Source organism: Drosophila mauritiana, chromosome 3R (genome assembly GCF_004382145.1).
Source record: "Drosophila mauritiana strain mau12 chromosome 3R, ASM438214v1, whole genome shotgun sequence".
Classification (NCBI taxonomy): Eukaryota; Metazoa; Arthropoda; class Insecta; order Diptera; family Drosophilidae; genus Drosophila; species Drosophila mauritiana.
The window spans coordinates 26,607,101-26,632,350 of NC_046670.1; the positions used below are offsets into that span (position 1 = coordinate 26,607,101).

General features: G+C 51.8%; 9 protein-coding genes across 13 annotated transcripts in view; 5 read left to right on the forward strand and 4 right to left on the reverse strand.

Moving 5' to 3' along the window:
- Nucleotides 1-2,886, forward strand: part of LOC117145748 (transcription factor kayak) — a 29,132-nt gene extending 26,246 nt beyond the window's left edge. For all 4 annotated transcript variants that reach the window (XM_033311511.1, XM_033311512.1, XM_033311513.1 and 1 more), the window contains exons 2-3: nt 112-448; nt 515-2,886. In XM_033311511.1, the coding sequence (XP_033167402.1) occupies nt 112-448; nt 515-1,752 (1,575 nt within the window). In that variant the 3' untranslated portion in view covers nt 1,753-2,886. The remainder of the gene's footprint in view (nt 1-111; nt 449-514) is intronic.
- A 421-nt stretch (nt 2,887-3,307) lies between these two features.
- Nucleotides 3,308-4,516, forward strand: LOC117145753 (D-beta-hydroxybutyrate dehydrogenase, mitochondrial). The gene is made up of 2 exons (XM_033311518.1): nt 3,308-3,454; nt 3,510-4,516. The coding sequence occupies exons 1-2, from the start codon at nt 3,339-3,341 to the stop codon at nt 4,399-4,401; spliced, it is 1,008 nt and encodes a 335-aa protein (XP_033167409.1). The 5' UTR covers nt 3,308-3,338; the 3' UTR covers nt 4,402-4,516.
- On the reverse strand, nt 4,397-8,058 carry LOC117145747. The gene is made up of 8 exons (XM_033311509.1): nt 7,822-8,058; nt 7,621-7,713; nt 6,929-7,522; nt 6,533-6,871; nt 6,263-6,469; nt 5,647-6,194; nt 5,510-5,585; nt 4,397-5,452 (listed from the first exon to the last, which is right to left on the reverse strand). The coding sequence occupies exons 1-8, from the start codon at nt 7,981-7,983 to the stop codon at nt 4,544-4,546; spliced, it is 2,928 nt and encodes a 975-aa protein (XP_033167400.1). The 5' UTR covers nt 7,984-8,058; the 3' UTR covers nt 4,397-4,543.
- Nucleotides 8,059-8,385: 327 nt separating this feature from the next.
- LOC117145752 (caspase) lies at nt 8,386-10,338 on the forward strand. The gene has a single exon (XM_033311516.1). The coding sequence runs from the start codon at nt 8,629-8,631 to the stop codon at nt 9,658-9,660; it is 1,032 nt and encodes a 343-aa protein (XP_033167407.1). The 5' UTR covers nt 8,386-8,628; the 3' UTR covers nt 9,661-10,338.
- A 133-nt stretch (nt 10,339-10,471) lies between these two features.
- Nucleotides 10,472-11,704, reverse strand: LOC117145756 (electron transfer flavoprotein subunit beta). 2 transcript variants are annotated; one of them, XM_033311522.1, is made up of 4 exons: nt 11,648-11,704; nt 11,532-11,585; nt 10,670-11,401; nt 10,472-10,608 (listed from the first exon to the last, which is right to left on the reverse strand). In XM_033311522.1, exons 2-3 carry the CDS (start codon nt 11,580-11,582, stop codon nt 10,691-10,693), a joined length of 762 nt encoding a protein of 253 aa, XP_033167413.1. In that variant the 5' UTR covers nt 11,583-11,585; nt 11,648-11,704; the 3' UTR covers nt 10,472-10,608; nt 10,670-10,690. The 2 variants fall into 2 exon arrangements, with proteins under 2 accessions (XP_033167413.1, XP_033167412.1); XM_033311521.1 differs by having other exon boundaries at nt 10,472-11,401.
- Nucleotides 11,705-11,929: 225 nt separating this feature from the next.
- Nucleotides 11,930-13,123, forward strand: LOC117145755 (3'(2'),5'-bisphosphate nucleotidase 1). The gene is made up of 2 exons (XM_033311520.1): nt 11,930-12,418; nt 12,483-13,123. Exons 1-2 carry the CDS (start codon nt 12,040-12,042, stop codon nt 13,022-13,024), a joined length of 921 nt encoding a protein of 306 aa, XP_033167411.1. The 5' UTR covers nt 11,930-12,039; the 3' UTR covers nt 13,025-13,123.
- Nucleotides 13,100-15,511, reverse strand: LOC117145750 (protein claret segregational). The gene is made up of 3 exons (XM_033311514.1): nt 15,145-15,511; nt 14,445-15,085; nt 13,100-14,385 (listed from the first exon to the last, which is right to left on the reverse strand). Exons 1-3 carry the CDS (start codon nt 15,377-15,379, stop codon nt 13,144-13,146), a joined length of 2,118 nt encoding a protein of 705 aa, XP_033167405.1. The 5' UTR covers nt 15,380-15,511; the 3' UTR covers nt 13,100-13,143.
- An 80-nt stretch (nt 15,512-15,591) lies between these two features.
- LOC117145746 lies at nt 15,592-23,818 on the forward strand. The gene is made up of 15 exons (XM_033311508.1): nt 15,592-16,362; nt 16,568-17,172; nt 17,235-17,772; nt 18,054-18,586; nt 18,658-18,968; nt 19,030-19,572; nt 19,628-19,931; nt 19,991-20,218; nt 20,279-20,411; nt 20,471-20,586; nt 20,647-20,816; nt 20,870-20,951; nt 21,022-21,255; nt 21,310-21,762; nt 21,824-23,818. The coding sequence occupies exons 1-15, from the start codon at nt 16,095-16,097 to the stop codon at nt 23,192-23,194; spliced, it is 5,889 nt and encodes a 1,962-aa protein (XP_033167399.1). The 5' UTR covers nt 15,592-16,094; the 3' UTR covers nt 23,195-23,818.
- Nucleotides 23,804-25,222, reverse strand: LOC117145751 (vacuolar protein sorting-associated protein 16B). The gene has a single exon (XM_033311515.1). It carries the CDS (start codon nt 25,171-25,173, stop codon nt 23,830-23,832), a length of 1,344 nt encoding a protein of 447 aa, XP_033167406.1. The 5' UTR covers nt 25,174-25,222; the 3' UTR covers nt 23,804-23,829.
- Between the last annotated feature and the right edge of the window lie 28 nt (nt 25,223-25,250).

Sequence of the window (25,250 nt, forward strand, 5' to 3'; positions counted from 1 at the left end):
TTTAGAGGGTTTTGTGCTGGTCATGGGCTTGGCGTTAATAGTAATCCAACTTCTAAGATACATGCACTTATAGATGTCTTTACTAATGATGCACCTCTTCTGATCTTGCAGCTCGGCAACTTTGAGACCGGCCAGAGTGTTCTCACGCTGACGACGCCCACGTTGACGCCGACCACCACGCGCAACATCGAGGACACCCTGGGCCACTTGCTCTCGGACACGCAGACCGATCGTGTGGCTGGTTGCGCGGGATTCGCAGTGCCAAAGGTGCTACCCAACGCCATGGGAGCCATTGATGCCCTGGGCATGGGCATTCCCACCTGTGTTTCCTCGCTCCCACTTCAGCAGACATACGATGCGAGCCTGGGGCAGGGCAGCGAGTCCGAGGACTCCAACGCTTCGTACAACGATACGCAGATGAACGAGGAGCAGGACACGACCGATACTTGTAAGTGAAGCTGGCACGGATTCCCCCGAACGCCTACTAACTCCCTTTTATTTCATCCGCCTGCAGCAAGTGCCCATACGGACAGCACCTCGTACCAAGCTGGCCACATCATGGCGGGCAGTGTGAACGGCGGCGGAGTCAACAACTTCACCAATGTCCTGGCCGCCGTGAGCTCTAGCCGTGGATCGGCGTCGGTGGGCAGCAGCAACGCGAATACCTCAAACACGCCGGCTCGTCGTGGCGGCGGCAGACGCCCCAACCGGTCGACGAACATGACCCCGGAGGAGGAGCAGAAGCGGGCCGTGCGCCGGGAGCGGAACAAACAGGCGGCGGCCCGTTGCCGCAAGAGGCGCGTGGACCAGACCAACGAGCTCACCGAGGAGGTGGAGCAGCTGGAGAAGCGGCGCGACAGCATGCGCAAGGAGTTCGAGGCGCTGACGAACAGCAAGAAGCAGCTGGAGTACCTTCTGGCCACCCACCGGTCCACCTGCCAAAAGATCCGCTCCGACATGCTAAGCGTGGCCACCTGCAACGGTCTGATCGCCCCGGCCGGACTCCTGAGCGCCGGGAGCAGCGGCAGCGGCGCGAGCAGCCACCACAACCACAACAGCAACGACAGCAGCAACGGCACGATTACGGGCATGGACGCCACGCTGAACTCCACCGGGAGGAGCAACTCGCCCTTGGATCTCAAGCCGGCGGCGAACATCGATAGCCTGCTGCTGCACATCAAGGACGAGCCACTCGATGGCGCCATCGACTCAGGATCCAGCCTGGACCAGGACGGCCCGCCGCCCAGCAAGCGCATCACCTTGCCGCCCATGTCCACGATGCCGCACGTTCACTTGTCCACGCTTATAACGCCCACCGGCGCCTCGTCGGGATCTCTGCAGACGCCGATCACGAGCACGGCGCCCGTCGGCTTCGGCAGTGCCTTCCCGGTGACCTCCAACGGCAGCAGCATCAACAACATCAACAGCATCGGCAACAGCATGAACTCCCCCACGCTGAATGCGCTGAACAAGGTGCCCAAGGAGCGGCCCAACACGCTGGCCTTCCAGCGTCCCCTGGGCCAGATGCACCTCACCATGGCCAACAACAAGGCGGGCGGGCCCACACAGATCCAGGGCGTGCCCATCCAGACGCCCTCGACCGGCACCTTCAACTTCGACTCCCTGATGGACGGCGGCACTGGGCTAACGCCCGTCTCCGGACCCCTGGTGCCCAACAGCTCCTCCACGAACAAGCACCCGCTGGAGCTGCCCACGCCCACCGCCGAGCCGTCCAAGCTGGTCAGCTTATAACCGGACCGGATCTGGGACGGGGAGGGGGGCCGAGTCAGGATTAAGTTAAGTTTTATATAGTTGGCAGGCAAACGGAAGGAAACCGCGAAGCACTTTTCTAGTTGTAGGAGATGTTTTCACTTTTGTAATATGCTGTAATATGCGTAAACGTAACGAATGTGTTGTTTCGTTAACTCTAATGTTTTTGTATTATTATCTTTATTATGGTTAATTTATGATTTCGCTATGTCTTTTACATACGCCGAGGAGCTATGTACATATGTTATGTACTTGTAATTTGTGCAATTTTCAAACCTCTTCATTGCGCGTTGTATATTTTCAAAAAATATAAGAACGCGAACGCGAACGACCGACGATGCATGATGAGAATGATAAGGATAATGAGGATAATGAGGATAATAGGGCGTGTAGATTTGCAGGATGCGTTGTGATATTTATTATAAAACGAATACAAAAGATGCGAGGATGAAACAAAGTGGAGAGCAAACAGGAGCGTCTAATGAAAGGAACTAAGCCGGTTTTAAAATTGTACATTTAAACGAATCGTAAAGCGTAAATATACATTAAAACAAAGTGAATATATATTCAGCATACAAACTAAATACAATGCCTTGAGAGAGAATTAAGAAATGCAAACCTTTATATATAGAGATCTACATATATGTATGTATGTATGTATGTACATTTAAAGCTAAACAATAATGGCGTTGAAGCGAGTTTTATATTGAGCAAAAGCAAATGTGAAATGCGATAAATATACTTATTGTACTCTGTAAGCTGCAGTAGAAACCCAAATATATTTTTACTAAACGCAACAATGCGCTATTTTCAAATACCATTTATAAGAAATGACAAAAGCAAAGCAATTATTTAATATGTAATTATGTATTATGTATACCTACCTATATCTACCTACCCACAACCCAAAACCTTAAATCCAAAACGATTCAACAAGCTGATCAGGTAAAGCAACTCTCGCCAGTTTCCACACTAAATTCTCAGAATATTCAAAATTTTAATCTATACAAAACCAAACCGATTGATAGCAAATAAATGCACTTATAAGGGCAGAAAAAAACCAAAATTGAAAAAGAAATGGAATAAAATAAAATAAAAAGACCGACAAAACCGAAAGTCGATTTGTGGAATTATTTCTGGAGTTGTAGCTCAACGGTAGCGATTCACATGACTTGCAAATGGCCTGGCTCGTCGTCAGGTAAGAATATCAGGTAAATTAGGGTGGACCAACAAAGGCTGCTTCTACAGACTTTAGGTGATTTCTCCTGACCCTCAAGGAAGTAAACCTCATTGAGAAAGTGGCTCTAATGTGAAAATGCCATCATTTACCATAAGTTATAAACAGATAGAAACACCCAGTTCCCGCCATATCAACCAGTCTGAAGGGCAGGTAAACGCAGCCGTGTTCTTCCATTCGCCTGATAATGGCACATACGAGTATGTACATACAACACACGCTGCATATATTCATTTTCGGGTTTGCCTTATTTTGCATTTTTTGGGATCTGTTGCTTTCGGTGCAGCCGCGAATCGCGGATCTCTGTTTCAGTTACTCGAGAAGCGGCGATATGAGCGGCAGTCAACTTCTTCGCGCTCTGCGACGATCGCTGGGATTGGGCAGGCAGCAGCTGAAGGTCGATAGCCGGCATGTGGTGCTCATCACGGGATGCGATTCGGGATTGGGGTAAGCTAAGCGAAGCGGGAGCAAGTGGAGGCTACTAACGCAATGATCTCGATAGCCACTCCATGGCCGTGTACTGCCACGAATCGCTGCACATGACCGTGGTTTCCTGCTGCCACAACATCAAGTCGGAAGGAGCTAAGCTGCTGCAGGGCCTAGCCTCGGCCAAGGATGGACTGAGCAGGATGCACACCTTGGAACTGGATCTATTGGAACCCGATTCCATTCGCCTGGTGCATCGGCAACTGAGAGACATACTGGCCAAAGACCCCAGCTATCGGCTGACTGCGCTGATAAACAATGCTGGGGTAATGTGCTTCGGGGAATTCGAGTGGCAGCTAACGGAGCAGATCGAGGCGCAGATCAACTGCAACCTGCTGGGCACCATGAGGTTAACGCGCGAACTGCTGCCCCTGCTCCGGCAGCAGCAGGGCAGGATCATCAACGTGACCAGCCACTGCGGATTGCAGGCTCTGCCCGCTCTGGGTCCTTATGCCGCCTCCAAGGCAGCCCTTCGCTTCTGGACGGATGCACTTCGCGTGGAACTGCAGCAGTATGGCATGGAGGTGGTCAACTTCATACCAGGCTCCTTCGTCCTGGACAGCAACATTGCGGCCAGACAGCAGCAGCACGCTCAGAAGATGCGCGAGGCCTTCAGTCCGGAGCAACACGCTCTGTACGACACTTACTTCGAGGCCTTCAATGGTTATCTGAAAGTTCTGAGCGGATTCAAGCCGCCCAATCGCCTGAGGAACGAGTCGCTGCTGGCCAAGTTTAAGGACGCATTGACCAGCTCACAACCCTTGGCTCTGTACATCGAGGAACCCCGTAGATATCGCCTCTATCGCTGGCTCTTTTCGCTCTGCCCCACTCCGCTGGTGGACTGGCTCACGGTGCGCTTCTGCGCGATGCCCACCTACGAGTCAACGAACAGGCAGGGGAAGATTTAGATTAATACGTAGTCTATACATTTTAAATATACATTGTAGCACATTGGAATACTTGGCTAAGGGCTGTGGCAAATAAAACGAGCTGAATCCAGGGAATGGAAAACGCCAAATGTGATCACAGAACGCAACTGGGTGGTGGTTTCTAGAAGACATAGCCGCGACAGCGCTCGAACACCGCATCGTTGAGCAGCTGGAACCACTCGCTGGCATAGGTGGAGTCCTCCGCCGCCCGGAACAGCTGAAGCTTTTCCTGCGCGGGCAGCGCGGAGCAGAGATAAAAGCTGATGGCCGTCTCCGTCAGGTCGGCATGGTAGTTCTTCAGCGCCCACTCGAGCAGGCGCAGGCAGTTGTGTGAGTCCAGGAACTGAATGAGTCTTTGCTGCAATAACACCTCCATCTCGGGCATGATGTACACGCGGGCCATCTCGTAGGCCTGCAGCAGGGCGGGGTAATCCGGCTCAGTCAGGTGCCGCTCCTGGCACACGATTAAATGCAGAAAGTAGCGCAGTCCACTGGCAGTGTAATCAGGCAGTTGAATCTCGCCGTGGTGACCCTCGCGGAAATCACTGTTGAGCATCTTGTTGAACACTTCGCTGGTCTCGCACAGCAGCTGCTTGTTAAACCCAATGGAGGTGGAATCCGCTCCATGTCCAACGAGGAATCGCATGTCGCAGTTGGCGTGCAGCGGCGCGGTATCATTTGCTCTTTGGTTGCAGATTCCTGCTGTACTCTCCGCTGGTTCGGCTTCTGGCACAACGATGCCCAGGGTATATCGCGCCATCGATGTCACCGCATCCGCCGCCTCATCTGCGTAGTGGTCCTCTGTCTTCTTGCGCAGCATCATGTCAAAGAGCATATTCAGCGCATTGCCGTCGTACAGGAACTGGTAGAGCAATCGATGGCTTTTCACTATGTAGGCCACCGAAATGGCGGCCCTCTGTTGGGATATCACATCGTCGCAGCGCAGGAGACGCACTAGCTCCTCCTTGCCATAATTAGATTCTCCCACATTGGTTAACGTCTCCAAGAAGGCGAAGCCGTCTTTGCGAATCTGAAATAATGTACGGGGTTAACTGTGATGAACATTAGATGAATGGGATAACTTTACCTCCTTCAGCTTGGTAAACTGGTACAGTTGATGGACCACTCCATGCTTTATTATCTGTGCAAAGAACTGGCTCTCACTGAAAGGATATACTTGCAATTAGAATACATGCACATCTTTCGTTAAGCTTAACAACTTACAGTAGAATATTTGTCAGGGCATTTGGGAAATTATTGTTCGATCCGAACAATTTGATGGCTCTAATCAGAGTGTCCAGCGTCTCCGGCTTTCCCAGCTCCACTCGCTTGTTCACCATCAGCGTGATGCGATAGATAAGGTTTTCTATTATGTCAATGGTGTTGCATGCGGTATTGCGGAACGGGGCTAGTTTCGGTGGCACATCCGAGCTCAGTTCCTCGAGATCCTCTTTGTCGGACAGCGGGTCATCTATGGGTTCGCTGCCCTCCTCGATTAGTTTCAGTATATCCAGAACATTGGAAGGCTGCGATCTATTGGCGGCTATGCGACGTTCTCTTGTGTCCAAATTGCTGTTATTTGTGCTGTCATCCTCATCTTCGTCGTCATCGCTGCACGTCGGTGAATAGTTGTCGTCGTCATCATTCGTCAGCAGATCTTTGCACACCGGTGACATGCTGCGCGAACTGCAGGGACTGGTTGTGCGATAAGACCTAGGTGAACTGCTCGGCGATTCAAAGTCCGATCCTAAGGTCTCGTGGGTTTTTGAGAACTTGTGTGCAAAAAGTGGGTATAATTAGCAAGTGGCTTGGAAACATATGCTGCTATGCTGCTAAATACCTTGCTCAGGGTCTCTGGCGTTGTGGGATCTGTCAGTTTTCTTTTTTTCCCACCTTGTAGTCTCTCGTCTCGTCGACGTTTGTGATGCTCATCATCGCTGGTCAGGTAATCGTTTAGTTCCCGCACCAACATGGGCATTAATCCTTCATACAGCATGAGTTCCATGCTTAAGTTATCATATTGGAAGTTGTAAAGTATGTGGAATAGCTGTTGGGTAGGAAGAAATACATTAATTATCAGATGTCAAGAGGGATTTGGTTTGCATCTCACCGATGATCGCTCGCTCTGCGAGTTGGAGTCCCGGATCATGGCCACCAACTTGCGCAGTGCACCACATCTCCGGATTTTCGAGCGGCTGCAGGCATCGGTGGATAGCGTCAAGATTATGTTGATGCAGTGCCGGCTCTCGCTTTCGCTAAGTGGCTTTGCCATGTTCACAGCCATGAGCATCTCGCAGGCAGCGACAATGGCATCCGCAGTGCTCAGCATGTAGAAGGCGAAGGGATCCTTGCAGAAGTTCGAGAGGATTTTCAGGGCAGAGGCCCGCTGGTCGCCGTCCTCCTTTACGAAGCACACAATGGAGGCGAGCGAGGTATTCCCGGAAATGGACTAACAAGAAATGTTTATAACATACTACGTTTTGGAGAACTTAGAAACCTGTCTTACCTCCCAAACTTTCAGGCCAATCTGCTGCGCGGATATCAGGACCAGACACTTCAAAATCTCGAGGGCCAGCTCAACAGCCGCTTCATTTTCCTTGGGCAGCGCATAGTCACAGTTCCTTGTGGAGTTCTTGAGCATCTGGTGGTCGAAGATGTCACTGCGAACACCCTCCAAGTTCCGGGCCACCTCCTCGAAATACTTCTCGCGGTGCTGGTTCCTCTTTAGGCCAATCAGCGTGGACATCTCGATGTCCGGAACGGGCTCCTTGGGCGCCTCTTCGTTCTTCATCACGGCCAGAAAAATGCGCATCAGCTGCTGGAACCCATTGGCCATGAGGAAGTACTTCAGAAATTGACTGCTGGCCAGAAGGAAACGGCAGACGCGGAATGCCATGATGCGGGTCTGCACCGCGTTGGTGGACTCGATGATGTGGCAGATGGCCGGTGCAATGGCCGCATAGTGCAAGTTGAGACACTGGGACGCCTTCTTGCTCTTGGCGATGTTTCCAAGCATACGGCAGGCGCGGCATTGAATCAGTGGATTGGGTATGGTCTTCAGAATGGTCACCAGCGGAGGAATCACTTTGCATTCGACAGCCTGAAAGTGGTAAGTTTTTAAGTTAATTTGATAAATTGATAAAATATTCAAATTTAAACCGTTGTGGTTTAAATGAAAATGTAATCTGATATTCCCACCTCAATGCAGGCCTGTTCGTCGGTGCAGCAGTTCCCCAGTATGCTCAGTACCACCTCCATTATCTTTTCATTCAGCTTGGTGATCAGGCGCACCTGAAAGACGCAATTAATAATCATTTCAAAATCGATTCGAATAACGCGATCCTATGTGCGCGGCAGTGGCTGTAAAACCACCATGAGTGTTGTGACTCCCAAACCCACCATGATGTGAACGCCCCCAGCAGTGCGAAATAAAACAATGCCATTTTTATCCTTCACCAGATCGGTGCGCAGTTTCACTAGGCATTTGTAAATGACTGTTCGATCCGTGGAGGTCTTTAGCACTTCCAGCATGCTCTCCACTTGCTCTGGTGTCCAGAACATTGGTAATTTTCTTAATTTTTAAACAAATTGAAACAATTCAACAAATTCTACAGTGCGTCTCAAACCTTTTTGAGAGTGTGACCGTGCACAGGAGGGTATTTTACGGTATTTTACGTTATTTTTTGAAAATCCAGCAGCGGTCTGCCTTATTTATAAGCTGATGTTTTCGTATTAGCTTAGGATGCGAATTGAATTCTGCAACAATAAATGGAAGCAGGCCTGCTCTTTTTGTAGAAGAACAATTTCAGGAACAATTGTACAAGTTCCCACACAATGACCTCCAAGCTTTTGATTTGAAATTATTTTAATATATTTTTTTAAATGGGTTTAATTTTTCCCATATTTATTTACTTTCTTTGTTACCGTAATCGTGACACGAGGGATGAAGTGTCATCTCCAGATCAGGCGCTATTTGATGTTTTTCAACTGCCAGCAACGGTCATACAGAATTCAAGACAAAAACGCAATCGACTAAAGTAATTAGTTAATAACTAGCTGTCTTTGTTGCGCGTAAACACGGACTTTCCACAGAACGAAACTAATTTACCCAGGTCGTGCGTCCAAGCTTTTCACGGATTTGGAAAAACCAGTTTCGCAGTGCTTGTGACTCATCAGTTTTCGCAGGCTCAAGGAGAGAATTTCGCCATGGACGCCACTAACAATGGAGAATCCGCCGACCAGGTGGGCATCAGAGCGGACATCAGGGTGGGCAATCCGGAGCAGCCCAACGATCACACAGATGCCCTGGGCTCCGTGGGTTCCGGAGGCGCGGGTAGCAGCGGCCTGGTCGCAGGATCCTCGCATCCTTACGGAAGCGGAGCCATTGGGCAGCTGGCAAACGGGTACAGCTCACCCTCGTCCAGCTACCGCAAGAATGTGGCCAAAATGGTCACCGACCGCCATGCAGCCGAGTACAACATGCGGCACAAGAATCGCGGAATGGCACTGATCTTCAACCATGAGCACTTCGAGGTGCCCACCTTGAAGTCCCGCGCGGGAACCAATGTGGACTGCGAGAATCTGACTCGGGTGCTCAAGCAGCTGGACTTCGAAGTGACCGTGTACAAGGACTGTCGCTACAAGGACATCTTAAGGACAATCGAGTACGCGGCGTCACAGAATCACGGCGACAGTGATTGCATCCTGGTCGCCATCCTGTCGCACGGCGAGATGGGCTACATCTACGCCAAGGACACTCAGTACAAGCTGGATAACATCTGGAGCTTCTTCACGGCCAATCACTGCCCCTCGCTAGCCGGCAAACCCAAGTTGTTCTTCATACAGGCCTGCCAGGGCGACAGATTGGATGGCGGAGTGACCATGCAGCGTTCTCAGACGGAAACCGATGGCGACTCCTCGATGAGCTACAAGATTCCGGTGCACGCCGACTTTCTGATCGCCTACTCCACGGTGCCCGGATTCTATTCGTGGCGCAACACCACCCGCGGCAGCTGGTTCATGCAGAGCTTGTGCGCCGAACTGGCGGCCAATGGCAAGCGGCTGGACATCCTGACCCTGCTCACTTTCGTCTGCCAGCGGGTGGCCGTGGACTTCGAGTCCTGCACCCCGGACACTCCGGAGATGCACCAGCAGAAGCAGATACCCTGCATCACCACCATGCTGACGCGCATTCTGCGTTTCAGCGACAAGCAGTTGGCTCCAGCCGGACGGGTTTGATGGCTAATGGTATGGATCAAACGGTGGGTACGGCGAGGTGTGTGATAAACCAAGTCGCAATTAAGTTAGAACCCATGGGCTATCGGCCTTGCAGCATATTTTTATACAACACTTTTTTAACCTGCCCAATTGCTCGACGAGATTGGTGCCACTGCCCGTTTTGTTTTATTTAGGCACAAAGTATCTTTCGATTGACATTTATTAATGTCGCATTTACTCGTCTGTATTTATACCTTTTGGGGTGGGTAGATCGATTAACTTAGAAATCTAAGAGGTTTTTACTCCGGCCAAAATTTTACGCTATTTTATTTTTTTGATAATTTTGACTTGCCAACTGAACAAAGACGATCTCAAAATTTAAAATTCTCTACTAAACCTTATCTTAGAACCACTTGCGCCTCTTTGATTCTCGATCAGGAATGTCGGCCCACCCTTATCTATATCTACCTTAGACCATTTACTCTCTTTTTACAATTTTATACACATAGATATCTTTATAGTATAAGCCTGTGTGTCATGGTCGTCCAAAACGAAAACAAACGATTTTAGCCTGTAGTCGAGCGTTTTATGAACAACATATACTATCTCTATGCCATTTGTACTCTTATATAATGCACATTAGCAAATGTTCTCCTTTCAAGTTAACCGCTAATAAATAAATCCGATTGAAAACAATGAGAAATCAATGACCATTGGCTGTTGACCCTGTCGCCTCTTTTGGGCGCCAAGTTCAGCGGGATTTCCCGAAAAGGCAGAACGCGGAGACGGAAAAATAGACGAGTCCAGCCATTGGCTGACCCTGATCGCACGATTTCAGAGCTTACAATCACTTTATTCTTAGAGCTGGACACAACGAGAATAAATTCCAATTTAGAGTTCACTTAAAGCACACGGGTATGGGTTGAATTCAGAGAAATTTAAAGCCTGTCAGCAAATCCGACTCTCCGGCTAGATAAATGCACGTTTCTGATAACTTTCGACTAATTAAAAACGTAGAATTTGCGCTCACAATTTGCTAGTTGAGGAACATCTAGATGTGGCCGCCCTCCTTCAGCTTGGCCACCAGGGCATCCACGTCGGCGACGGTGGCGCCGGCCTGGCGCACTGGAGGATCCTCCACGGAGATGACCTCGATGCGGGGCGAGGTGTCCACGCCGAGATCCTTGGCCGTGACCTTCTTGAGGGGCTTCTTCTTGGCCTTCATGATGTTCGGCAACGTGGCGTAGCGAGGGGTGTTCAGACGCAGATCGGCGCTCAGCACAGCCGGGGTCTTGGTCTTGATTGTCTCCAGGCCACCGTCAATCTCACGGGTGATGGTCAGACCGGCGTCCGTCTTCTCGATCTTGTTGCAGAAGGTTCCCTGCGGCCAGTCGAGCACGGCGGCGGTCATCTGGGCCGTCTGGTTGGCGTCGTCGTCGATGGCCTGCTTGCCAAGGATGACCAGGTCGGCTTTTTCGTCCAGAGCCAACTTGGCCAGAATCTTGGACACGTGGATGGGCTGCAGAAGCTCGTACTCGGCGGCCGGGATCTCTACGTGGACGCCACGATCGGCGCCCATGGCCAGGGCGGTGCGGATCACCTCCTGCGACTGGGCCGGGCCCACGGAGACGGCGATCACCTCCTCGGCCAGCTTCTTCTCCTTCAGCTTCACCGCCTCCTCCACGGCGATCTCGTCGAAGGGATTCATCGAGTGCTTCACGCCCTGGGTGACCACGCCGGTCTTGTCGGGCTTGACGCGCACCTGGACATGGGAAAAATAATCGGAATTAGTTTAATTGCCGCTTAATTAAGACGATTACGCAAAACGGAGCGCAACAAGTGATAAAAAATAGATGGGACAAGATGCGCAACAGGCGACTTTTCAAGCTCACCTTGACGGCGTAGTCGATCACACGCTTAACTCCAACCAAAACACGCGCCATTTTCTGCCAAATTAGTTATAAAATTTAAGAAATTTAAGGAAATTTACTGAGTTTTATGAACTTACCTCTTCAAGATGGAAATGAACTGATTTTGGACGGCGGGGGCGCGGGTGGTCCAAAGGTCTTGTCTGGCTACAGCGTTGCCAGACAGAGCAACCGATTACTTGCAGCTATAAAAAGTCCAAATATTCCCGCTAAAGGAAATTTTTAAATTTATATATCTTAAAGGACTAAAAACTTTAAGCAAAATTAAGAAACATAATTTCTGAAACTGTGCAGTTGATGAATTACGACTTCAACTATTATCGGGGGAGTAACCAATTCTTGCGCTCATCGCTCCTCTCTAGCCGCCATCAGCTGTTCTACTTTCACCGCAATCACTTCTCCGCGGCGAAAACATCCCATTCCAATCTTGAAAAGATCTCCAGCATCCTTGTCCCATACAAATAAGATAAATATGGCTGCAACTGCTCCAGTGATAATGCGCGTCATGGCGTCCTCGATCAGCACAGCCAAGCGGGCTGGCGGCATCATCCGCGACGTGCTCAAGAAGGGCGACCTGGGCATAGTGGACAAGGGCAAGAACGATCCGCAGACGGAGGCAGATCGCTCTGCCCAGCGCTGCATCATCGCCTCCTTGGCCAAAAAGTTCCCCACCGTCAAGATCATTGGCGAGGAAGGTGGATCCGATCTGAATGTCTGCGACGACTGGCTGGTAAACGAGTTGGATGAGGGATTCCTGCAGCAAAGTTGCCCCGCTGAGTGGAAGGATGTGAAGCCCGAAGACTTTGTCATTTGGGTAGATCCCCTGGACGGCACAGCGGAATATACACAGGGTGCGATCTAGAGATGTCTGTCGAGCTCCTTATATATAACCAAATATTCTCCTTTCATCCGCAGGACACGTAGAACACGTGACCGTCCTGATCGGCATAGCCGTGAAGGATGCTGCTGTGGGCGGCATCATTCATCAGCCCTTCTACCAACAGCCCGATGGCGAAATGGGTCGCACCATTTGGGGCCTGAAGGGTCTGGGCACGGGAGGATTCACGGCGGTGCCCGCGCCAGCCGGCCAGTTCATCATAACCACCACTCGCTCGCATTCCAATGCCTTGCATCAGCAAGCCCTCAACGCATTCGCATCCACAGAAGTTCTAAAAGTCGGCGGCGCTGGGTTCAAAGTGCTCCAGCTGCTGGAGGGAAAGGCCCACGCCTACGTCTTCGCCACGCCGGGCTGCAAGAAGTGGGACACCTGCGCACCTGAGGCCGTTCTGGAGGCCCAGGGCGGCTGCCTCACCAACATCAACGGCGAGCACTACGCTTACAATGCGGATGTGGAGCACGTGAATCGGCAGGGAGTGCTGGCCAGCCTGGGACAGGACCATGTCGCGCTGGTGGAAAAGATTCCCGCCGAGGTGCGGGCGGCAGTGGGAGCCAAGTGAGATAGCTTTGAATTCCAGCACTTTATTAGTTTATTTGCACTAAAAGTAAACACACATAAATTAAGCAATAACAGGTTAGAAATTTGAAAGTTGTTAAAACTGGGCTCAGAATGCATTCTTTATTTATCGAAACTGCCGCTGTTGTTGCTCTGTGTGCTGCTGTTGGCCACCGAGTTGTTCAGGTAGCGATTCCGCTTGGCCTTGGTCATTTTGCAGGAGTTTACGGAGGCCGCGAAGCGCAGCGACTTGACGGACTCTTGGAAACAGTCTTGGAACGGCGAGACGTTGATGAACATAAGCGTTTTCGAGTTGCCGCCCAGCGAGGGCATCAACAGGTGCGTCAGCTTGGAGTTCCTGTATGGGATGTGGTCCTGCTTCTGCAGCAGCGCCAGGATTACGTTGGTGAGCTCCGACAGCGAGCGATTGATGTTCTTCGTCTCGGTCATGCGGGTGCTCGTCTTGGGCGACTCAGAGCCGGCCAAATCCACCAGGTTTATGGACCCCACGGAGATTTCTTGCTTTTCGGCATGGCGGCCGATGAGCTCCAGCTTGGTAACCGCGTGGGAACGGGAGGAGCGCTCGTTGCCAGCTGTCGAGGCGGTGGCACGGTTCATCTTGGCCGTGTGCATGAGGTGGCGCAGGTGATTGGGATCCAGAACCGTCTCCTCGGTTATGTTGGACACGTAGATGTCGTTCTTGTTGTTCTTCGCCATCCGAATCTCCATGTCCTTCTGCTCGTTGCTGAGCAGATCGTAGAGCACCTCGTTGTAGATCTCCAGGAAGGTGGCCTTGATCTCGTACTCCCAGCCCAAGTTGCGATATCCCCGAATGGAGTCGAAGAGCAGATCCACCGTGCGCGGTATGACGCCCACACTCTCCGGTACTCCGTCCATCGTGTAGGTCTTGCCACTGCCCGTCTGTCCGTAGGCAAAGATGCAGATGTTGTAGCCATCCAGGGCCGACTGGATGAGCGGCGAGACCATCTCGAAGATGTCCGACTGCGAGGAGAGCGGGTGGAAGACCTGGTCGAAGGAGAAGATCTGCTGGCCCATCTTGCTCTTGGCCTGTGCGTCAATGCTCTGCAGCTCCACAGTGGACTCGTCGTGGTAGGTCCAGGTGCAACACATACGGTTCTCCTCGGACTCCAGCGGCGGTCGTATTCGACAGAAGACCCGGATGTTGCCGCGCAGGTCCATGACGGTGTTGTGCAGCTCCTTGCGCTCCATGTTCGACTGGAAGAGCTGCTCTTTGCAGGTCTCCAGCTCGGCGGCCTGCTGCTCATTGCAGCGCAGGAGCTCCTCGGTGCGCTGGCGCAGATGCACCACTTCTGTGCTCAGAGCAGCATGCTCCGTTTTTACTTTCTGCAACAAACACATTGTTGTTACATTTAACCCGGGTTTCTGTTTACTTAAGTACTCACCTCATGTATTGCTTGCAGCTCGGAGAGCTCCTCTTTGGTCCTGCCCAGCGTCGATGTGATTGTTTCAATTTTGGCGGTATGCTGCTTCACCTGCCTCTGAAGACACTCGTTGTCGCTCTGGGTGTTCTTCAGCGAGCTCTCCGTCTCGATGAGCTTGTTCTGCGTCTCCTCCAGTTGCTGGGGCATGGACTCCAGCTCGCCCATGTCCTCTGTCTGCTTTTCGTACTTCGTCTTAAGCACCTTGTGCTTCTCCAGCAGATCGTGGAAGCGGGCCTTGAAGTCGTAGGGAGCGATGCGCTTGGACGGAGCAGAAGCTGCGCCTCCTGACGAAGCTGCTGGTCCTGTTCCTGCTGGTTTCTTGCCGGCTGCTCCCACTGCAGCCCGTGGAGCAGGACGCGTTACTGGTGGTCTTTTGACAGCCGTTGCTGTTGTTGATGAAGGCGCCGCAGGACGCACTAGTCGCTGGCTGGATCCAGCGAGTGCACCGCCCAGGCGGGATACTTTGCTGGGAATGCTGGCCAATGAAGGAGCAGCCGCAGTACGCTTGTTTCCACGCAGTTCGTTGATGTCGCAAGCGCTACGGCTGCGTCTCAGCTTGGCCCGGTTGCCAAACTTCATGGGTTCCGGGGAGGCGGCACGTGCTATCGGAAATTAGCAAGGATTAAAGGGGAATCCTTTGGAAATATGCTAATTTACTCACCTCCTCCTCCGCGACGCTCCAGCACCTGGGGCAGATTGTTGAGGTCCCTTGAGAGGGGCGGCAGTACATTGCCGCAGTATGTCTGGTTGGCATTGACATTGAAGGCGCCGGCTCCAGCAGCTCCACCTCCCAATCCTAGTCCTAATCCTGCGCGAATCCTATCTGTGGGCAGCACGGTTTTAACCGGCATCTGCGGTCGCTTTATGCCCGACGGTTTCGGTAGCCGGGATTCCATCGCCAACTTGGTTGTGCCTAACTTAGAATATACGTCTGCCTCCTTGCAACCGCTTTTATCAATTAATTTTGCGTTGTTGATATTCAGACAAGCGACGCCGTCGATTCCCGCCGTTATTTTTGATTGCAGGGATGCACTGGGGCAGTGTGACCATTTGACGGGAGCGTACGGCGTTGCCAGCCAGGACGACTTCCAGTTTGTCAATCAGATGTTTTCAGTGCTGCAGCTTTGGCCCTCGGGCGCAAATTTTCGCCTTGACTCGTGCTTCCCGCAGGTTTTCGGCGCTTGAAACTCACCCAAACGGGTGTGAAATACAGTGGCTGTTGTATTCGAACCGTTCATTTTGCGGAAAAGTCGCGGCGGACAGTTTAACAGCCTGAAGAGTGAAGTTTTGTGCGCAGAACGAGTGGCGTTGCCGGACGGTTGCGGCAATCCGGGGCGAACTTCTCGAAAGCGTTTTGCTTTCTTTTTGCGAGCTTGTGCAGTGCGGAGGAAGGCCGCGCTATTCTGAAATTTATTCGTTGCCTCGAAAAAGCTGTGGAAATTGCGTTCCAGTTGGAAAGTCGTTGCGTGATCGGGTCGTTGCCAGACCGGCCTCAGGTCTCACGCGACCATCTCTAGTTTGTTTTCATTCGGTTTGGAAAAGGCTCGTTCATATCGAACTGATTTTGTGAATTTAAAATTGGCTTCCCCCACGTCCGCCAATCCCCCCGAGATGTCGGGGCAGGCGGAGCTCAAGGAGCTGGGCATGTTCGAGCTGCGCCCGCTGATCACCAACATCAGCTGCAAGCTGTCCGCGGTGACAGCGGGGCTGGACGAAAAGCGACAGTTCCTATGCCTCGTTTCTGAGGAAAACGAGATCCTGCTGCGCTACATCAGCGCCGCCTCCGGCCAGGAGGTGGTCAAGATGATATCCTGGTTCCGCAACCGCGTCATCCACGACGTCTGCTTCGATCCGGCGGGCGTTTGGCTGCTGGTGCTATGTAAGTTTCAGCGTACGAGGAGGGCATGAGCACCACCCACTTTTTTGTGTTGGGTGGGTGGTTGCTGTGGTGGTGCTGCTAAAATTACTTTGCCCCCATGTGTGCGTGTGTGGTTATTGATTTTCTGCTGCCTCCCCTTTGTTTTGATTTAACGATCGAACGGAGCCCTTACTTAAACACCACTTATCCACTGCTCCATCAACAGGTTTTGACAACACACTGCACATCGTGCCCGCCCTGGCGTTGGTGGATAAGGCCCATGGACTGGCCGCCTGCTCGCTCTACAGCACCACCCAGGTCACCTCCTACATCATCCCCTTTGTGGGCCCCCACGAGTGTCCCAACTCCAAGAAGTGCCCCAATCACTCCACCGGTCTGGAAGAGTCCACCGCGGAGCCGGTTGATCAGTTGGCTGAGAACCTAGAGCAGGTCAGGTTGCAGGAGGGCGAGGAGGAGGAGCCTCTTGGCCACGACCTGCCCGAACACATGCTGGTGCGAAACAGCGGAACTGATGAGGCAGTGCAGCCACTGCCGCAGCAGCAGCAGCAGACGATCGATGCCACCGGCAATAGCCAGGTGATGGCAGCCTCCTTCATGGCATCCAAGACCTGCCCCTTTCCCTTGTCCGTCGTCTGGTGGAAGACCAACAGCGGACAGAATAGGGCCATTATCGGCTACTCGGATGGCTCCATCTGCTTTGTGGGCCTGAGTCCCAACTGCCCCATGATTGCGAGCACTGCCATCGAAAACGGATCTGTGATGCGCCTGGTTATCTGCAAAGATAAAGCCTACGATGGCGTTATGCTGCTGGTAAGGAACTAACCTACTAATAAAAGTTTCCAGATGATAAAATATGGTTTACCGCCTTTCAGATAACTTCCTCCCTGAAGCAGCAGTACAAACTTCTGCTAGAGCAAAAGGCAATCAAGTACGTCTATCCCGGAGACAGTTCCCCGACAACCCGCGAGGGCGCCTGGCAGATCGTGATGTCCGTGCAGGAGAAGCATCAGAGTGCGGCGACAGGCGCCCGACAAAGCAATAGTTCCGATCCGGCCTCGGACAGTAGCCAACTGGAAGAGGATGTGTTCGCGCCTCCGTCCAACGATGATGTGGTATGCAGTGGTCCAGCAGCAGCCAGCTCAGACCCGTCCACTGCTCCGGCATCCGCAGAGGCAGCCACTGCAGACGTGCCTCCACCACCGGCGCCGCCTTCGTACAGTGAGGCAGTGGCCAGGCAATCCGGCGACCAAGGGGGCGTTCGCTTCCAGCAACAACAGCTGCCAGCGGGCAGCATGGATGGCATTCTGCCCGCCACGAGAGCCCGTCTGGCATCGCTCAAGAGTCTGGGATCGAAGAAGCTGCAGGCCATCAAGATGCGACTCTCCGATCAGCGGCAAAAATTCGATGAATGTGCGTAAGCTGATGCAACAAGATATTCGTTTTTCTACTCCCTCCTTTAACATATTTTCTCGCCTACATTGTGTTTATATTTGTTAATTTAATGGCCGTTTTATTGTGTATTTTATATTTTTTTATTGGTGTGCAGTTTTAAGAGAACTGTTGCATCTTTTGAAGCGTCGCTTGCGTGGTGAGTTTGCACAACTCTCACACTTGACAGACCAAGTAGAAACAGCTCTAGACTTGCAATCCTAGGTAATGGTTCCAAAAGTAATCCATACCCTTTGTTCCAGTTATGCCGGACTCCACGATGGGCTCGTTTGCAATCATGGACTCGCCGTCGGTTACGCCGGAGCCCCTGGGCACCACCTCCGGATCCTTTTACAACATACAGAACCTGCGCAGCACCTTTCTGCTGAGTGCCCTGCACAGCAATAGCCACAGCTTGACCGTGCACAGCATCGACATCAGCCTGAAGCCGCTGTTCGTTTACAAGATACCCAAGCACACCCAGGAAATACTCATTAGCTCCAACATACTCTACGGCATACACTACGTGGACCTGCACTGCAGCAGCGATTCGGGCACCTTCACGGCGGCATCGTTGCAGGACGACCAGCTGGTCGCCAACACGGAAAAGGAGAATCGCGACGCGGACATTGAGAAGATGGATCAGGCGGATGTGAGTGCTCAGAAGAGCGATTCGACGAGCGCAACCACCACGGCCACCTCGAGCCTGGATCAAAGCGACATGCCCAGTACTGCCATCAATGCCGTGTCCGTGATCAGCAGCGCAATGGCCTCCCTGCATACCTCCGACGAAGATGTGAGTTCAAATCGCTTTCAAAGATCTGTACGAGTACGAGTCCCTAATAAACACTCTTTTGGCTTCGGCAGCGCTTCAATAATCTGGCTCAGCTAGGTCTCTTCCGCTTCGAGAATGAAACTGTGCTGCACTTATATCAGATGGCACAGTATCGCAATCCCGCCGCCGAACCAGAGACGCTTACCAAAGAGGAGAAGGCCAAGGCTTTTGAGCTGAAGGATATCCACACGCCCATGGACTACATCCAATTCTACGAGACGGCGGATGTTAGCAGTGAGTTTTCTCTGCGCCAAATGGAGATTATGCAGTCCGAGTTTCCGAAAATTAACTACGATCCATGCTATGTGATCACCAATAAGAATGTCTACACCATACAGCTGAAGTAAGTTTTGAATTCGTGGCACGTTGAAAAACGCTTCCTGAATTGGAAATACTTTTTGCAGAAAGGAGCCGTTCGAATTGTTCCTGGATGCCGCATTGCAGAACGAGTTCAACCAGTGCCGCGACTTCTGCAACACCTTCGACCTCTCCTTCGAGCAGTGTATCGAGTTTGCCGGAGATTACCTGCTCAGGCGGAAGAAGATCACTCAGGCTCTGCTCACGTACAACAAAGCGCGGGTGAAGCCGATACGCACAGCCTTGAAACTGGCCATGTATGGACACACCTACGCTCTAATGCAGCTGAGTGCTATGGCTTTGAAGTCCACATATCTGCTGCGCTCGCGGTACTTGGGTCATCCGCTGCTCAAGGGTATATTGGGAGACATTACGTATCGCCACTCGGAGGATGTCCGTGTGATCTTGCCCGAGAAACATGAGCAGGAGGATGTGATCAGCGGCGTTTTCTGCAGCGATTATCATTATGGCGTGGACGAGTCAATTAGCGCGCTTCAGATGTCGCCTTCTTCGCAGTTCCATTTGGCCAACTTGTTGCTCATCACGTTGGCCGAGAAGGCAGTGAACGATAAGAACTATATTCCGCTGTGGTAGGTGCATAAGAGCTTGTTTTTCGAACCCAGTGTAACTATTATTTTGTTGCAGGAACTTTCTGGTGACCAATAACAAATATCACACCAACATGACGAGCATTGTTCTCTGTCAGAGTGGACTCTTCTCGTCGGCCATTATACTGGCCAAGATACGGGGCGTATGCCTGGATACTTTCAATGCCCTGATCAGCGTGGTGGCCCAGGAGTTTGGATGGTACAACGAGCTGAACGTCTGCCTGTACAATCTGAGCGAGAATATATTTTTGGAGACAATAACTTACTTGCCGCATATTTCCATGGATTACTTTGCTTTCATTCAGGAGAAGTTGCATCATATAAGACCGTGTGTGTTGGAGGTAAGGACCATTTTTCTATATCTTCCACAGTTTACTTACGTAAAACAACTATCTTTCAGCGCCTGTCAAAGCAACTGAATCCTTTTTCGCCCGCTCTGAGACCCATTGTGTCCCATAATAGTGACTGCTCCGTGTCAAACGATAACAATCCGCAGTTGTTTGAGTTCTGCAAGAGTCTAATTGAAACCTATCTGGCAGTGCTTATCCATATGGAATCCCAGCGAGTGAAGCATGACTCTATTGTAAATGCTTTATCGAATTTCCGTATCAACTATGAAGACAATCAGGCAAGTATTTAAGCCATATTCCAATCATTCCTCATATCTAATCTGATGGAAATCCTTTAGTTCGCCATTGAATCATCACGCTTCAAACCGATCTCAGCTGGTTGTGCCTACTGCGCCTGTGTTGTCGATGGTATCGCCTACTTCTGGGGCTCCAGCGGCATTCCCAGCTATTACAGTGCCCAGAAATCCACGGGTTCGTTCGATGATCTATAAATATTCAGTTGGTATCTATTAAAACCTTCTCCTTTTCAGAGCCACCTGAGCCCGCGCACGCCGTAAAAAGTCTAGATCTCCTCTCCCAGCTCAATTTGCAGGTGCACGCTATCAAGTGCGGTCGTCAGCACACACTTATTCTGACTAATAATGGCGTAGGTTTTTCAAACACGATACCCAATGGCCTCTGCATTAACTGACTGTGCTATTTGCAGCTCTATTCCCTGGGAAACAACAACCTTTGCCAACTGGGCATAGGGCGCCACATGCAGATGGCCTTGCAGCCGATGCTGGTGACGGCATTGGACGGCATGAACATAACGATGCTCGAGGCGGGACAATATCATAATGCGGCTGTGGCCGATGGGAAGCTCTATATGTGGGGGTGAGTTAAGAAACCCTGCCTAGTGAACTTTGTTGTTAATGATCCACTTGCAGATGGGGCATCTATGGGCAGCTTGGACAGGGAAGCTGCGAGAATATAGCTACTCCACAACTAGTCAGTTTTTTCAAATTTAAGGTGCGTCATTTAATCCACATGCACTACTTTGTAGTCTTGCTACATTGATACATGCTTCTCAATGTTGCAGAAAATTTTACAAATATCGCTAGGGCATGCGCACACCTTGGTGCTGTGTGGAGCACCCAACAGCCACATGGAGGCTAACCACTGCGGCAACGAGCTCTTCGTGTTCGGCTCCAATCACTTTGGCCAGCTGGGCACCGGCAATAGTGACCATGGCGACACCAAGACGAACCTGCCTGTGCGCCTGGAAGTGGGCGGCTGCAGCCTAAGACTGATACACACCAAATTTTTTACCAATGTAAGTTCAGCCAATAGAAGTCGGTTCCAAGCTACATTCTTACATTCCCCACAGTTAGCTGTAGACGAACAGGATCGTCTGTTCACTTGGGGAAGCTCGCCGCAGGCCTTGCGCCTGGCCAATCAGATCAAGCGGCGTGCCAATGCCAAGCAGAAGATGGAGGAGAATCAGCAGCGGGAGCTGCTGAGCAAGCAACTGGAGGCTACCCTGCTGCCGGCACCCATCCCGAGTACCAGCACTCTGGTGGAGCCCACCACATCCTATGCGGCTGTGGTGGCCGGATCCACTCCGAAGTCCAGCGCCAGCGACACCAAAGATTGCCAGGTCGTGCAGAACGAGGCTGCGCCATCAGACGCTACGGAAACAATTGCACCGGCGTCTGCAAAAGCGGCGCCACCACCAGTGCCCGTGGCTTCTCCGCCAGTTCTTGTCCCAGAACCGGATCCCACGGAGCACCTGACGCCCCATCTAGTGGACACCAGCGAGGTGGCAGGACGAATCCTGCAGGTAATTTGAGACAGAGTGCAGCCATGGCTTACTTTTTTAATTTGAAATCTCCTTTTTATAGATCTCCAGTGGCTTGTTCCACTTCTGCCTGATCTCGTCCAGCTGCACGCTATACACGTGGGGCAAGAACCTGGAACACCAACTCGGCACCGAGGACAAAGATCGAAGGGCGGTGCTTAAGCCCTCGCCCATCGACAGCATCGAGCGTCCGATGTACGTAGACTGTGGCTCGGATTTCACGCTGGTCATGACCACCGATCACATTGTGCGTGCCTTCGGCGGCAACTCGAACGGTCAGTGCGGTCGGGACTTGGGGCCTAGTATAGAGAGGATGCGTCAGAGGGTGGTGTGCCTTCCCGCGACCAAGCGACTGGTGCGATTCGAGAGCCAGTGCGTGGAAGTACCGGTGGAGATCAATCTGCCGAGACCGCGCATTCGACTAGACCAGGATCCGGTCAGATACCTTAAGGTTATGCCACCATATCAGCCGCATTTCTTGCAGCCGGCAAACATTAGCTTCGATCAGCACTGCTCGGTGGGCACTCCGAACTACAAGAGCAGCACGGAGCACGCGGCCACCGGTCAGGACTCGGACGATATGTTGAGTAGCCTCGAAAACCTGAGTCAGAACGATGCCAGCTTCTCTTACAATGCTCCTGTGCTGGGCGACGCCCACAGTTCGTTGGACATGGACTACACACCCGAGGAGCAGAGCTACGTGCCGCTGCCAGAACAGGCAGTTGGATCTGGAATGCCCGCGAATGTAGAGCAGTTGCTGGGCCGCGACGATGACGATGGCAGCACCTACACGCAGAGCACCGAGGGAATGGGGGAGTCGTCGCTGCAGCAACTGCGCCACTACATCCACTACTGTCTGTACGCCTTTCACGGGTTGTATAATCCCGACAAGATTGGCGAGTGCGCCCGTCCAAATCGCAACGAGTACCGCATACGTATCTGCATGCTCAACTTTCGCTTCGTGGAGGCCTTCCGGCTGTGTCTGCAAAGCTGCGGTTCCGCCCAGCGCACCCTCAAGTTGTTTGAGTACTTCAGCAAGGACACGGGCTATGTGCCGCTGAGGAGAACCGACCTAAAGCACCTCATCTACCACCTGTGTCTGCACTTCCTGGAACGCAAGTTCGATATGCTGGAGTGCGAGCGGTTCTTCATGGGCGATCTGGATTACTATCTGCTGGAGCTGGCCTACGTGTTCTACTTCAACAACAACAACTCAACGCTGGAGCAGAATCTCAACCAGAAGTTCAAGCAGCTCATCGCGGCCGCGGACAGCAATCAAGCGGCCACGTCCGCCGGCCAGGAGCTCGAGCAGCTGCAGGACACCGATGTCATATTCGATAGCTTTACGGTCAAGTTCAAGACGATCCTGTGCCAGCGCCTGCTCAGCTACTCGGACTGCGAGGCTGCCAATTAGCAGTGGCTGGGCCCTGGAGCTTCGTTTCCGGTTCAGATCCTGGATCCTCTCAAATTTCGTTCAACACGCATCAGTTGAGGGCCCGTCTGTCTTGTTTAATATGTTTCGTTATGAGTTCTGACCTAGAACCGGGGACAGCCCCCAGCACACACAACCCCCAGACTCCCAGATTCCCGGACTCCCCATCACCCAGAACCCATCTTCCCTTACATTTTTACGCGTAACTATATATATATATACCATAATTGTTGTTTGCGGTTATTTATACATCAAATGCTTTTTACAGCGCTGTTATTTAAACGAAATATTTAAGACAAACAAATTGTTTAAAGAATCCAATTTTTGTAACGCTTTGTTTGCCATTGGCCACGCCTGCTTTTATTTGTTTACTCAATAAACTACACAAAAATCTGAGACCGAAGGAAAGTAATCCAAAACTGCTCATCGAACAGATCAACGGAGGCTGCAGGATATACACATGAAACATACAAATGATACAAATTTTTGTTTTTTATTCGATATTCAGCTTGTGATTTGCAATTATTTAATAAAACCAGAGTAGTAGTAATATAATTATATACACATATAAATGATTAACAATAAAATACGTTTATACAAGTAAAAGCGAGTCGATTCTACAACTTGAGCTTGATGTTGTCCGTGGTCCAGCGCTTGCTCTGCAGGCTTTTCAGCGCATTCTCGCAGTAGAACTGCTCCTCGGATCGCTCGGGCAGGGTGTCCTTGAGCTGCTGCAGCTCCTGCTGCTGCTTCAACCCGGCCATGGCATCTATGACCGCCTTGATGCACTTCACACGCTGGGCCAGCGCCAGCTTCTCCACGCTGTTGCCCATCTTGGAGAGGAATAGCTGGAGGACGGTCGACGGTGCCTGCAGCTCGTACAGCCGGAGCACGGCCAGCGTTAGATCGAAGCTGATGTGAAACTGTTTGGTCTTCAGCGGATGCCAACTGGGCACCCGCTCGAATATGCACTCCAGATCCGCATAAGCCTGTGCCTGCGCCCTTTCATTGAGCGCCGTCCACTCGTACTGGGCCGGGGATATTTGCTGGTCGGCGGCAAAGCGCTGAGGTGACACTGGTTTCAGCATATCCTGCTCTTTCCAATTGCTATTCACCTGGCAGCAGGCATAGAGCACTTCCACTGGAGTGGGCTGATCCCGAAGCAGCTTGCCGAGCGCGCTATCCTTCTCCATTAGCTGCTGCATCTTGAGGGCAGCGTGAAAAACCTGCTCGTAGAGAGGTATCACACCCACTCCCGCTGTGGCATAGGCATCCACCAAAAGCTGGAGGTGTTTCTTCCTGGTGCTCGCATCTCCGGAAGCGAGCGCTGCCTGAAACTGCTTAAGAGCCGCCTCCTGGTGGCGTCCAAATAGCTGCAGTAGCTCAATATGGCCTGCTAGGTCGCCACTTTCCTTCAGGTAACTCAAATACTGCTCCAAGGCCTTGGGCCTTTCCCTCAGTATGCCATGAAACTGCGTGGTATTCAGAGTTCTCTTGAGGAAGAGCAACACTGTTATGACGGCATGACCACCACCTTGTGCCATCAGGGTGTCCAGCAGCTGCTGCTTCTCATGCAGCGACTTGAACATCTCCAAGGGCGCAGTCTTTCCCTGCAGCAACTTCTGTGCAGTGGCTTCCAGGTTGGGGCTGTACAGGGTGCTCTGCAGCTGGCGGCGCAGCAGCTTGAGCTCCACCTCCGGCGAGACGCCCTTGGGCAGAACCCTGTCGTCCAGCGCCTGTTCCTGCAGCACCAGTTTCAATGCCTCCTCGCTCAGAATGGATTTGATCGAGAGATTCAGGGCGACACTGTTGTTGAAGCTGGCCTCTGAAATGGTGTCGTCGGCGAGAATGCCATTGCTGGCCAGATCCGGGGCGAGGTCCACCTCGTCCTCGTCGTCGAAGCTGAACGCTGCGCGAGAGGATCGGTTCCAATAGCTTTCGCTGTCCAATTGCAGGTCCATTGTTATTATTCGTTATTAATTGTTATGTTTTATTTTGTTACTACCAGTGTGGCTGCGCTAATGAATCTACCGTTTAG